Genomic DNA, 14,206 nt, shown 5'->3' on the forward strand with positions numbered 1-14,206 from the left:
CTATTGGGAGAGTTTGTTTGTCACCCATTTCAAGAAGCAGCAGACTATATCCTGCCCATCAGGGATCTGCCTAATAATAGGTTGTTACCATTAACATGGTAAACAATATTCTCATTTTCATTTTGTAGATTCCATGTCGCTAGTTTAACCCCATAAAGCACCACTTTTCATTTAAATCTCCCCCCTCCACACCCCCCCAAGTCATCTACTGACATCTTTGCCCCTAAATAAAAGGCAATCATGCAGCCGCATCAGCCTTTTCTTAGTTGTAGGAAACATGAAGGTTTACATGTTACAATAAACCAGGGCTGCTGGCTATCCTGACTTATTGGAATGAACACTGAGTTGCAGCATTTTATCCAAATACTCCTCCTTTACTCCTCTCTGGCACGAGTGGCAGAAACAAACCAGGAAGCCATAATTAAGCTTGGTTTTCCATGACGTTTGAATCTTGTACTGTGGCTTGTTTTTTACCTAACGAGCGGGGGGGGGGGGGGGACGACCTCATTTTATGGCTGGCTGACAATCCTGGCTTGTTAGGAAAATACAAACCACGATCCCAAGTTCAGATATTGCAAAAAGTCAAGCTTACTTGCAGCTTCCTGGTTTGTTTCTTCCACTTGTGCCAAGCATGGACTAAAGAGGGAGAAATGCCTCTGCATTCCCGAGCAACCAGCAGCCCTTGGCTATCAACATGTGTCAATGCACCAAGTCCTCCTCTAATACTGTGTTGTAGAATCGCTCACAGTTAGGAGGAAGTTTGGTTTGGCGCCTTGCAGCAGCAGGATTTTTAAGCAGGTTTTCCTAAGGGATGCTCCTTAAATCCAATTGCTAGAACACTCTGAAACTTGGGCGTCCAGAACAGATAATTGCTTAAACCATCTTATTATCCTACTGGAAATATGGCCCAAATATGTATAATCTGCTTTGATGAGTATTTTTTACCAGTTCATCAAACTTGCTGCTCATGTGCTCAAATACCCAAGACTCTGGATTTCTCACATTCCTGAGTCTGGGCTACTACTGATATGTTCTGGGAGGCAGCCTAAGATGCATTTAATTGTCACACCTCCTGGTTTGCTTCAAACACTAGGAGTTTCACCTTCTCACACAAAATCGGCTTATAATGGGCCTATATTAAATGCACCTCAGCTGAATGAGCTAAGATGAAATGAAGAGCCAATTACTGTTTCGTGGGCTAGACAAGAACAAGATGAACACCACTGTAACACAGGCTGTTCTCACTCAGAGGCCACAAGACTAATCCAGAACACACTTGGTGCCAAAGAGAACAGCTGATCCCAGTGCCACCCACCGCTCTGTACAGCTAGACTAATACATCTGGTACAGCCGATTCCCAACAAAGTCAACATTTACTGGTGATGTGTGGGCCTTTCAGCCCTGTATACCAATTCGGCGTCTGCACAGTACTTCACAGTCTGTATCTGTCACTGCAACAACCCTGTGCTCACCGACATTCCCATTTTACAAATGGGAAACTGAGGTCCAGAGATGAAAACTAGGCAATAAACCCACCAAGAGTGTGACTAAGCTGGATTCCAAACCCATGTCTGTCAAAGACCAATATCTAGTCACTGCACCATAATGGCAAAACATCACATAGTTAAAACAAGCATTTAAGCTTGCTAAGCTGGGAAACTTTAGTAGATGGTTTGCCAACATTGCACCTGCACTACTCTGCCCCTCAACCTGCTGAAAATATTTTATTATTATTTATAAAATTTATATCTTGCCCTTTATCCACATCAGGGCAGTTCACAACATAAAATTACAATTAGGCTTGAAATAAACCAGCAGTGGTTTTTAAAGCCTAAGTGCTAGCAGAAGGGGAGAGTGATTGCATGTGTGTGACTGCATTGTGCACACACATATTGTATTGTTTTGTGTGTGTATGGTATCCACAGCAGCTTTGCTGGTTTGCAAATGTGTCCATGGGCCCAAAGATGCTTCCAACCTCTGCTTTAGCACATCTAGTTCTTAAACACAAATTCTAAAAGGGACACGTAGTACATGGATCACTTCATACTCCCCTGCTCTACCCACAATGTGTGTGGTGGTGGTGAGGGGAGCTTAGCCAATAGGAAAATGTAAACTTCATGCAAAGTTGAAAGAAGCAGGTTCAGTATTACAAGAAAAAACTGGTTCTCCAAAACTTACCAGTACATTGATATTCTCCTTCTGGCTCAGCAATGACCGTACTTCCTCTATATCACGATTAAAGATGGCTTGGACCAGAGGAGGCTATAGAGGAGGAGAAAAGAGCAACTGTAAAATAAGCAGGATGAGAAAGGGAATAGCTATGTGCTAGCTTATTATTTAATTTTTTCCCATCTGGATCTTTGTTATTTTTATATACAGGCAACTCCCCATTTGCGCAGAGGTTGCACCCTGGGTCATTACGTGCATCAGTAGAGTGTGCATATGCCCACCCCACCCCATTCTGGGGCCGAAAACGGCACATGCACCAAACGGTCATGTGCCAATTGAACATGTGCAAAATGCTTGCCCCCGGAACTTGTATTCCCTTGTTATATTGTGAGCCCCTTTGTGAAAAATGAGGCCTTGAAAAGCAGCCTCTGGGAGCTCATAACCAGGACTTCTGAGGGTATTTTGAAGGAGAGGCCTGGAGTGCTATCTCATGGTATACATAGGACCAAGACATGTGGATGGTGACAGAACTGCTGCAGTGACTTGCAACACCTGTACCATGTTTGTTTTCCTACCTGAGAATGTGCAAAACTACAACAGGGCAAGCTGGCTGCCATGCCCTCACCCCAGACACAGATTTTGGGCCAGAGGCTTGCAAGAGTGGTGAAAAATAATTTTTAAAGGTTTCTTCAGCTGTGTTTGAAGCAAGTAATAGGTCATTTGTGTGAAGAAGACGGAGAATTGGTATTCTGACAGACATAAGGCGGAATTGCCTGGTGCCTGTCTTCACCCAAAAGGAAAGCAGTGGCCAACCTGGTGATAACAGAATAAACGATGCAAGAAGGTAGCTGAAGACCATGGTACAAAAAGAGGTGGTAAGGGAACACTTAGCTACTTTGCCTCTGTCTATAATCTGTGAGAATTCTTGGAGAACAAGTGAGGTCCCTGCAGACTGGAGACAGGTAAATGTTGTCCCCATATTTTATTTATTTATTTATATTTCTCAAATTTGTGTACCGTCCTTCATCCGTAGATCTCAGGGTGGTACACAAATGCAAGACAAAAACATTAAACACTTGATAAGAACAAAACCAACAAACCAATAAACCTCCCCCCCCCCCAAACACATTTAAAAGAGGTATAAGATGTTAATTAGCCAAAGACCTGGTTGAAGGCACCAGTCGAACCACCCTGGGGAGAGCATTCCACAAATGGGGAGCCACAGCAGAAAAGGCCTGTTTTCATGTTGCTGCCTTCTTTCATGCAGGGGGGCACATGAAGATCGGTCTCAAATGATGATCTTAGGGTTCAGGTAGGTTCATGTGAGGAAAGGCATTTCTTGAGGTATTGTGGTCCTGAGTCATAGGACAAAGGCAGCACTTTGAATTGAGCCCAGAAACTAATCGGCAGCCAGTGCAGTCAGGCGAGGATCGGTGAGCAATCTGGCCACTAATTTCTGCAGCCAGAGGAATCTCATTTCTTTTTTTAATAAAAGTTACAAACTTGGTGGATCAGGGGAATGCTGTGAATGTAGTGTATGCTGATTTCAATAAAACAGAGGTTGGACGGTCATCTGCTGTGAAAGCTTTAGTTGAGATTCCTACATTGCTGGGGATTGGACTTGATGACCCTCAGGGGTCCCTCCCAACTCTACAATTCTGAGATTCTCTTATTCTAGAGATAAACAAATATAGCATGCCACAAAAATCTGAACAAGGTATAAAAAGCCATCTCTCTAAATAGGTTGGATTGACAATTCAGCTAAATAGCACAACACACCATTTTTCAAAGGTTTCAAATTGTGTTAAGTCAATTACCCTAGAACAGAAACAATACGTGTTGGCGATTATCTTTAAAGCCTTAAATGGCTATGGTCCAGGATTCCTGAGAGATCACCTCCTCCCATAGCAACCTACCTGCTTCCTAAGATCAGAAGCAGGGTGGAAGCATCTAAGGTGAAAGCATAATTGATGGTGACAAGCAATAGGGCCTTCTCAGTGGCTACACCAACACTATAAAACGCATTAACTTATGGATGCCCCCCTCTGGCTTTTTTCACCAGCTGGGGAAGACATTTGTATTCCAACAGGCTTTTGCCTTCAAGGTGCTGCTGTTTTATTTAAACCTATGTTTAAACCTATGCCTGTCATATCTTCCTTCACATTTTATTCTGCGACTTTATTTCTATCGTACATTTTTCATTGAATGTTTGTTGTATGTTATATTGCTTTAAATTGTTGTAGGAAACACTGAGTGGTGCATGGACACTAGAAATGTGAGACAGAAATCGCTATATAAATAATGAGCCAATTAATCTAAATACCCATAAAGCAAATGCTTAATTTAACAAGTCAGGGCGGATGCACCAGAATTCTCTAGACTACTGACAGTGTAACTACAATTCACCAAGTCAATGAAGAAAAACATTTACCTAAATTCATGGGTTCGGCGCATGCAAATACTTCTGAGCTTGCCTTTTACTGATGATAGGTAATAAAGAGAAAATTATGCTGAATCTTCTGGCTAGCTGTCGTTCCAAAGGCAAGGATCCACAAATTTTGGCTCAGCTCAGTAGACAAGTGACTATTCTGGGTTGCCACTGACATTTTCTCCTATCCCAGATTCCTGTGGTATGCAAAGCTCTACAGCAGGCAGAATCAGCACAACTCTTGGTGCTTCTGCATGCTCCAAAGCTCAGTGTAAAATGCAAGAACCTCCCCCGCTTCCAACATTTCTCTTCATTCCAGAGGACTCGAAAGAAAGGAAATAGAGGTCTTACGTCATGCTGAATGTTGGCACTTCTGCCTGTTCCAAGCTTCAATGCAACAACACAGGAGACCTCCTCTGAGTTCTCTGCAATTTGTACTTCCTTCTGGGCATTTAAGGCTCTGATCCCAACCACACTTACCCAGGAGTCACCCCACTGAATTCAACAGGACTTACTTCTGAATGCACATGGTTAGGATTGCAACCTAAACCTTTAAAACTTACGAAGATGTCCTGGAGTTTGACCTAAAGATATTGCACAATTGTTTGGGGGAAATAAAGCACACGGATCTAAGGGCACAATGCCTATTCAGCTATACTGTCAGCAGCTATACCTTTCAATACTACCCAGTCCACACACACACATCCTGCATATTTCTATGTACACTGATCAGAATGTAAATTCATTTTGACTGCATAACTCTACCAAGCCTTTCCTTGTGCACACACAATGCTTAACATGCAAGGCTTGTAAGACTCAATTATTTATCATTTATAGCTCTGGTTTGCAAGGCATACACCGAATAGGCATGCAATCAAAGTACACAAGCAAGATGGGCCCCTTATCTACTTGGCACAGCTCTAAACAGCAATCCCATGAGAAGAGGGAAAATATAGTAGAGCTGTACCAAATGCCCCCATGGCCCTCCTACACACAGTGCAGCCTAGTAGAAAGGCAGAGTGGTTGCCAGTCCCATCTGCTCATCTCGTCTTCCAAAAGAAAAACTCCAGCCTCTGCAAATCTTTCCAGATGCAGTGTTTTTTGTCCAGCTAACCCCAGGTTTACTTCCCTCCACCAGAGTGCTTTGATATAGCAGCAAAAGGAGGAAGGCATAAAGGGGGAGGGATGAGTCATCCAGATGGAATGCAGGGGACTCTGTATCCCTCCTTTAGGGAGAAGAACAATTCCTAGATGATCATCATGCCTCCACAATTTAGAGTTGGGCACCTCCTTGAGCAGCTGGAATGACACACCCAATAAGGTGAATGCTTTAGCTTCAAAAATCCAAGTTACATTTGTGTGGTTGAAGTGCTGGACCTGGAAAACCTAATGACACCTATCTATCAACATAATGGGAATATTAATGGGGCTGGATTTTTTTTTTTTAGAAATTTCCAAGAACCTGTTTCAGATTTTTAGTGCCAGCCAGAATGGGTCCAGAGGTAAAACTAACTAACATAAAATTTCTAGCTCAAGCTATCGGAAACTTGGAATTTTGCAGGCCTAAATATAAATGATTTACCTCATAGGATTGGCATGAAGATAAATGAGAATTATTGCCATGCACTTTGCGACTGAATATGCTTTGGAAGCAATTATCATATATGCCAGATTCTGGCTTCCAACTCCAAGAAATGGAGGAGGCAGTGCATCTGTTTGCACATAGACGTAAGTCCCTGACAAGTACAATACAAGACAGGCCGGGGGGGGGGGGGGAGGCATTGTCTATCATTCAGGCAAGTGAAGCCCAGAGACAGTAATGGAGAACCAGCTCTGCTCCTTCTTTGCCCAATAGCAACAGATGGATAGCAGGGAAGGCCCTCCACTCATACTACCCAAATTCCTGAAAGGCATTTCACCAATAATAATAATGATGATGATGATGATGATTACTACCACTAGCAGATTGATCAGATGGGAATTTAGAACTCAAATCACATCTTGACTAAACATTTAAAGCATGCTTGCACCACTGTAACAGTCATGGCTCCCCACCCCCCAAACAACACTGGAAACTGTGGTTTTTTTAAGGGTGCTGGGAAGTGCAGCTCTGTGAAGAGCCTCCTAACTAGGTACCCTTTATGTACAGTTCCCAGGATTATTTGTGGGGAGCCATAAGAGTGCTTTAAATATGTGTTTTGGATGTGATCTCAGGCACTGCAGTGAATCTGCATTGGCCAAGTAAACATTGCACACTTAAGAATAAATGTTTCTGGGATGTCTGGAGAAACAGAAAAATGAGTAAGATAGTTTTGGTTACTATCCCTAAGTTTACTCATGCACATAGTAATTATTTTCTACATTAAGTAAGGGAAGCCCCTGTTACAGGAATACTTAATGCAGAACCCTTGGGGTTTCATTATATCCTGTAACAGAATATCGAATGGACAACTGTCATCAAGTTTACCATCTTCTAAGAAGCAACGGGTGTAAGAGAAATTCAACATATGCTTCCTGCTATATTCACAGACTGAGGATCAGATGCCAATCTACTGGGAAACATAGGGCAACCCTAATGGAAAGAGATCATTTTATGGAAGAGATAAGCAAGATTAACCTCATGCAAGTAACAAGAATGGAGAAAATGCACAGGCTATGCAAGAAACCAACACAAAGGCCAAAAGCACAATAGCACTAGAAGGATTTGAGATTTACAAGGTGCAAAAAGGGAGAGGGTGGTAGAAAGGGGCAAATCACCTTTTGCAACTGTGTTTATATGCATGTGGACAGAAACAAAGTCCATGAAAAATTTCTTGCCCATCTGTGCCACAACGCAGCTGAGCAGCAAGGCTGACTTTGGCCAGAAGGAATTGTCATTTGCCTTGGACCAGTGGTCCAACTTCCAAGGCTCTGAAATGGAGAGATGTTTAAGAAGTAACAGGAGGCTTGAACCATGGGCAGATACACTGGTCTGTATAAATGAATAGGGGCATTAGAAAAGGCTTGCTAGAAAAATCTGACTATACCTGGGCTCCTGCACCTTTTAGAACTTGCACAGAAAGAGAAGTCCTGCCAGGTGCAAGTTCTTCTTTCGCCCCAATACTATGATGTGTGTGTGTGTGTGTGTGTGTGTGAAATTCACCTTTCTGTTGCCACTTCTAAAAATACACAAAAGGTCCTGTGGCAACAGAGGGAAAATATCGTTTAGGTTGGGGAGGGAGGTGTTTGAATCTCAGAAAGCAGGAAAAAGAGAGAGAGGTAGAAGCCAGCACAAAGTGTTAGCAATGGGGAGAGGAGAAACGTGTGTATGGGGGGGGGTGAATTCGCAGGTGCAAATGCGAGTCAAAAAGCTGGTTCCGAGGATTAGATAGATAGTTAACTAGACAGAGATGGAGGGGAAAGCGAAGGGATTTTCTAGAAGACAAGGAAGAGAGCCGAGAGCCTGGAAAACAAGCAGCTCCTTCGCCTTAGGCGGGAAAGAAACGAGGCTTCTGCGCGGAGCCCGGGCGCCGACGGCCTTCTCGGGATGTCGGCGGCGGCAGCATCTGGCTCGGGCCCAGCTCCGCCCGCTCGGCTCCTTTTCTCCTGCCTCCCCTCGTTCTCCAGTCTTGAGGCCGGGGTTCCCTCAGACGAGACCCCAGGGCCGCTCCCGGCGCGCGAGGGTGGGCGGCTCCACACTAGGCCGCGCATCCCCGAGCTTGCGTAGCCGGCGCGGCCGAGCGCGGGAAGGCGGGAGCCGAGGCCGGGTCTGGTGCCGATGTTTGTTGTGCAGGATGGTGAGGGAGGGAAGGAGGGCGGCGAAAGCTCCTTTTCTCTCTCACACACACACACGCGCACCCCCCCCCCCACCCCGGTACCTGGTCCGTGATGCTGAGAATCCCCATCTCCGGGCGGGGCCGCCCCCCGCGCTTCGCTCAGCAGCGCCGCCGCCTCCTCCGAGCTCCCGGCATCGATCGCGCTTCGGCTGCCGCGGCGCCCTCCGGCTGCTGGTGGTGGGGCGGGCGGCGAGAGCAAACTGAGCCCGCCCACCGGAGGGAGGAAGGCAGCGAGAGGAGGAGGAGGAGAGGAGGAGGATGTAGGCCTGCGCCGAAGCAGCGACCCCTGCCGGGGAGGCCCAGCCGCCGAGGCCCGCCCTGTCCCAGGGGGCGGCGAGACCAGCAGCCCGCCCTGCGCATCCCGAGCGAGGGCTGAGGAACTCTTGTTCCTGGCCTTGTCTCCTGAGGGGAGAAATGGCCCAGGCCTGAGGCGCTCACGCAGCATCCTGAGAGGCTGGAGGCGGCTTATTATTTTTACCTCAGGCGGTTCCAACGGCTTTAAATTTATTCTGGTTTCCTTTTCCCGCAAATATTTTTTTTTGTTGCTTCACTTAATTCGGGGATGCAGGGCACCTCTGGCGCCTCAGAGTAACACCCAAGCACGTGGCACTAGCCATGCCATATCCACACTCAGCCATATGGGCTGGTAATAAATAAATTATTTTTATTATTAATTATTATTCCTGTCCCCAGATGCCTACTGAAACATCCTAGGCCCCATCGCTTTTTGTTTTCTTTCCCTACACATAAAAGTACTGTGATTTGGTGTTTCTTAGGGGCTCCTCCCTTCTAAATTTCTTTTTTCTTTTTCTTTTTTAAAGAATTTTATTAAGTTTTCCAATAATTATATAAAAGCAAAATAAAACAATAATAAAACACAGACAAAGAAAAACAAAACAAAAAAGAACAGGTATAATTTCATTCCCTTTTTTTCTTATACCTTACTTTCCCGACTTCCCCATACCTCCCCTCTCTGTATTCCAATTTCTATTACGTTAATTCAGCAAATCCTTCCCCTTAATTTCATTTAAATTTTTAACCCTTCTTTTCTTGTTACTTATCCAATTCAGCTGGAAACCACACAATTTCTAAGCCAACGCCATTCTAACACTCATTAATTTTGCAGTATTTCTTAAGATAGTCCTTAAATTTCTTCCAATCTTCTTCCGCCGTCTCTCTTCCCTGGTCTCAGATTCTGCCCGTCATTTCTGCCAGTCCCATATAGTCTATCACCTTCATCTGCCATTCTTCCAAGGTGGGTAGATCTTGTGTCTTCCAATACTTTGCGATGAGTATTCTTGCTGCTGTTGTAGCATACATTAAAAATGTTCTATCCTTCTTTGACACCGTTTGGCCGACAATACCCAAGAGAAAGGCCTCTGGTTTCTTCAGAAAGGTATATTTAAATACCTTTTTCAATTCATTATATATCATTTCCCAGAACGCCTTAATCTTAGGGCACGTCCACCAAAGGTGAAAAAAGGTACCTTCATTTTCTTTACATTTCCAACATTTATTATCAGGCAAATGGTAAATTTTTGCAATCTTGACTGGGGTCATGTACCACCTGTAAATCATTTTCATAATGTTTTCTCTTAAGGCATTACATGCCGTAAATTTCATACCGGTGGTCCACAACTGTTCCCAGTCAGCAAACATAATGTTATGACCAATGTCTTGTGCCCACTTAATCATAGCTGATTTCACTGTTTCATCCTGCGTATTCCATTTCAACAGCAAATTATACCTCCTCCCTTCTAAATTTCATCGCCCATTATGTTGTGAGACCTAAGGGACTGGGCTGCAAATTAAAAAAATTTAAACGTTTTGTGAAGTGCAATATACAAAATGCGGCACTAGGTGGTGAAAGCAAGCTATGCAAGATTCGATGTATTTTTTTTTTTCAAAACTTTTTTTAAAGTAAAAAAGCATTTTCACAGTGTTTTTTTTAATATGTGTGCAGATTCCACCCTGCTTGATGCACAGGAAAGGCAACACCGAGGGAGGGTCTCCAATTCGATTTAGCCATTCTGATTTGGAACTGTGGTGGCGTTCGCTCTGTATTGATTAATGTGAAGATGGCGAGCGTATGCAAGCCACTATCAGAGTGATCCCCCAAGGCTCAGAGTTGGCGCTAGGGCCTTCTCAGTAGTGGAGCCCTCCCTGTGGAACATGCTCCCTTCAGATGTCAAAAGAGATAAATACTGTACACAACTTTTAGAAGAGATCTCAAGGCAGCCCTCTATTGGGAAGTTTCTAATGCTTGATGTTTCATTATGCTTTTATATATCCTGTAAGCCATCCAGAGTGGCTGGGCAAACCCAGCCAGATGGGTGGGGTAGAAATAATAACATTATTATTATTAGCAAACAGACGCAGCCAGAGGGTTTGACCCGGAAGAAGCCCTAGCTTCAGTTCAAGTAGGCTTACTTTTTCCTAGGTGAGCAAGGGTGCCAACTTGAACAAAATATTGGGGGGAGCCAGGTAAACCCAGCCCTGCATTTGATCACATGATGCATTACATGCTCAGCATTTGAATGGCAATGTCCATTGTAGCAGGAACCCCCCCACCCCAATCATTCTGTTTGTATAAACTTTACTCAGACACACACTCACACACTACATACGCCACATTTCTGTTATAAATTCATAGAAAATCAACCATACATCGGATTTGCACTGTTCCATTTTTATTTTACTCCAAGAACTAACAAAGGGGGGTGGCTTAGTCCTGGTCAGCCATAATCCCTTCACCGTCTCAGCACATCCACAGGAGCCCTGCCCATGCCAACCCTGATGATCCCAGACAGAAGACAATCAAGATCACAAAGAACTTGCATATGGGAGTGGATTCAGCATGGACTGAAACAAAGGACAATGATCAGATCTTCCCTCTGGGGGCAGGAAACTGCAAACTCCCCTTTGTCTCCTGGAAGTGACTCATGGGGAGGGGGGAAGGGAGGAACCAGCCAGGTGACAAGACACTCAGGTTACCACCAACTCCTCCCTCAACCCCTCCTTTCTGTAATGTATGCATGATGTTTCTGGGGGTGGGCTTGATCTAGAGGAGGGGAATTTCAAAAGTTTTTATAAGACCTTGCACACTATTCTTGTGGGTCTTTCCTCTCTCCTGCAAGTGAGGGGAATACCCTGTTGCAACAGTTCAATAAAGGCCAAGCCTACAGGCTGCTGTTTTGCTCCAAGTTATCCTGGTTGGTGTCTTTGTTTTGTCCAAGGGAGCCCTCGGATTTTTCCTGTAACAGTATCAATTTTTTTTGAGGGGGTGACCCCCTCAAATATTTTATTGGAGGGGCCGAAGACCCCTCTGCCCCTAGAAGCAGGTGAGAGTGCTTTAAGGTGGCAGGCTTTAAGGTGGCAGGCCTAAAAATATTGCAGACCCTCCAAGTGTCCCTATTTTCTGGATTTACAGATTTGATCCTAGAACGTCCTTGGGACGTTCTTTTTTTTCAGTGGAGAAATGTTGAAGGGTCTCCTTCTTCTTTAGCGATCACTTGTAGCTGAGGAAAATAGCCTTCCATGAACACGGTTTTAACAGTGAGTACGTAAGTGACTTTGGAGGCCAAGTCTGGATCCACACATCCTTCCACAGTGGACACATAGGTTTCTAGGTGGGAATTGATCATGGTGAGGGTTTGTCAAATGTGTCTTCCTCTTAGCATGTTTCTCCCTTTTGTCCTGAGTTCAAGTGTCTTCAAAACCCATGAAACCTTTGGTAAAGGCTGTTCTCCAGTGGGAGCGCTCGCAGGCCAGTGTCCCAATTGTTGTTGCTTACACTACATTTTAAAAAAATTGCCTTGTCTTTAAACCACTTTTGTTGACCACCAACATTACGCTTTCCGTTTTTAAATTTGGAATAGAGTAGTTGCTTTGAAAGACAGTAATCAGGTATCCGAACAACATAACCAGTCCAACAAAGTTGATGTTGAAGAATCATTGCTTCGACATTGCTGATCTTTGCTTCTTCTAGTATACTGGCATTAGTTGGAGGGTATGGGGTTATGCGACCCCCAAGCCAAGGTGACAAATAATTATACAACCTTTAGAAAACGTCTGAAGGCAGCCCTGTATAGGGAAGCTTTTTAATGTTTATTATGTTTTTATATATGTTGGAAGCCACCCAGAGTGACTTGGGCGATGCTGTTAGATGGGCGGGGTATAAATAATATGATTAGTAGTAGTAGTAGTAGTAGTAGTAGTAGTAGTATGGAATAGGACATCCCTATTTTCATCAGAGAAATGTTGGAGGGTATGTTAACTGATTAATAAAAGCTACATGTGCAAAACTCATGAAAGGTACAGGCAACTCTCTATTTACACTGGGGGTTACGTTCCAGGGGATAACACGTACAGCCAAAATTGCATATAGTCAAAACACGTTGGGGGCCATGACAGGTGGTATTGCCAAAGTCTTTTTTCCCAGGATACCCACCCATTTTTATATTATTTTTTTAAATTTCGCCAAGTGCATAAAGCTGAATGCACACAAGTTAAATGTCTGTAAGTTATGAATTACCTGCGTATGTGCTGTTTAAAGAAACAGCGTCCATGTTTCTCAGTGCCCACAATATTCATTCCCCAATAAAAAGGTGTTGCATGCATTGCTTCTAGGAAGATGATTGGAACAGGGGTTCCCAAAAGGTGGTCTGTGGTGTGGACCACCTTTAATCTTCATTCAGGGGGACTGCAGCATTTCTGTAAAAATACAATAAAAATCATAGCATCTAGCATGGTATGTTACAATTGCTACACAAGGCAGAATAATTATTAAGTAGTCCTCCAAGACCCTCAGCAAATTTGAACTGGTGTATGGGGGCAGGAGAGTTTGGGAAACATTGGCGTGTAAGATTAGAGCCATAGGATTTGCACTGTTAAATAAACATCCAGATTGATATCCTGTGTTGGTTCAGGCTGTGTGCATAACTTGTGAAAGTTAGTTTCATAACTATCCAGAGAGTAGAGAAATAATGACTTATAATAGCGTCAATTTAATCTGGCATAAGCATGCAATTACAGCTGAGTTGAACAATAGCCACTGGCAGGAAAATGTTTATGACTCTTCCCTAAATATAAAATGACAGACCTTTCACAGGTCTCCTAAGAACAGATTTCCAACCAAGATGTCTCAAGAGTATGCATTTGATCTTGTCCTGTCATTACAACCCATGCTCATTCTTCATATGGCCAGGATCAGACTATTTCACCTTGTCACATTTGTTAAAAGCAAAGTAGAATGTCAGATAATTAGATTTCCTGTCAGTTCCATTTATTTGGCATATTGGAGAAGAATTGCTCTTTCTTTTTCATTATTTCTTCACACTCATTACATATTAACAGAATTGAGATCGGCTCCTACCACTAACCCAATCTCAAGCCTTAAATGTGCTTTCCTTTCTGTATATCATAATGAAGATACTGTGTCAAACATATGTGTTGCTTTTACAGGATTGCATGGGGAAGGCTGCATTTGTGGTGAGGCTTTGGCACAGAATTTCTCAGGCCCAGTAGAGGGCAGTATCCACTGTACTTTCCGGTGCCATGGTTAAAAATTGCGTAACCAATGGATTTACAGTTGCCAACTTCTTAATCTGCCCCTGAAATTCTGCTTCTAACAGTGGCTGAATATGCAGAACATTAGCAGGAGGTTATGCTTTTCTCCATGCTGTGAAAAGCTTTGCCTGATTTTTGCAAGTCACTGTTAAAGGCACAAGGGGAAGGCAAGCTTTCACCTGGCACTGGATTAGACCAGAGAAGTGCATAAATTGCAGCACTGGTA

General features: G+C 43.8%; 1 protein-coding gene across 2 annotated transcripts in view; it reads right to left on the reverse strand.

The window, feature by feature from the left end:
* ANKRD52 (ankyrin repeat domain 52) overlaps nucleotides 1-10,707 on the reverse strand; it is a 64,451-nt gene extending 53,744 nt beyond the window's left edge. For both annotated transcript variants that reach the window (XM_083728829.1, XM_083728830.1), the window contains exons 1-3: nucleotides 10,160-10,707; nucleotides 8,455-9,191; nucleotides 2,179-2,262 (exon numbers count right to left, since the gene is read on the reverse strand). In XM_083728829.1, coding sequence (XP_083584955.1) covers nucleotides 2,179-2,262; nucleotides 8,455-8,481 — 111 coding nt within the window. In that variant the 5' untranslated portion in view covers nucleotides 8,482-9,191; nucleotides 10,160-10,707. The remainder of the gene's footprint in view (nucleotides 1-2,178; nucleotides 2,263-8,454; nucleotides 9,192-10,159) is intronic.
* Nucleotides 10,708-14,206: the final 3,499 nt, after the last annotated feature.

Source organism: Podarcis gaigeae (assembly GCF_964106915.1).
Source record: "Podarcis gaigeae genome assembly, chromosome: 2".
Classification (NCBI taxonomy): Eukaryota; Metazoa; Chordata; class Lepidosauria; order Squamata; family Lacertidae; genus Podarcis; species Podarcis gaigeae.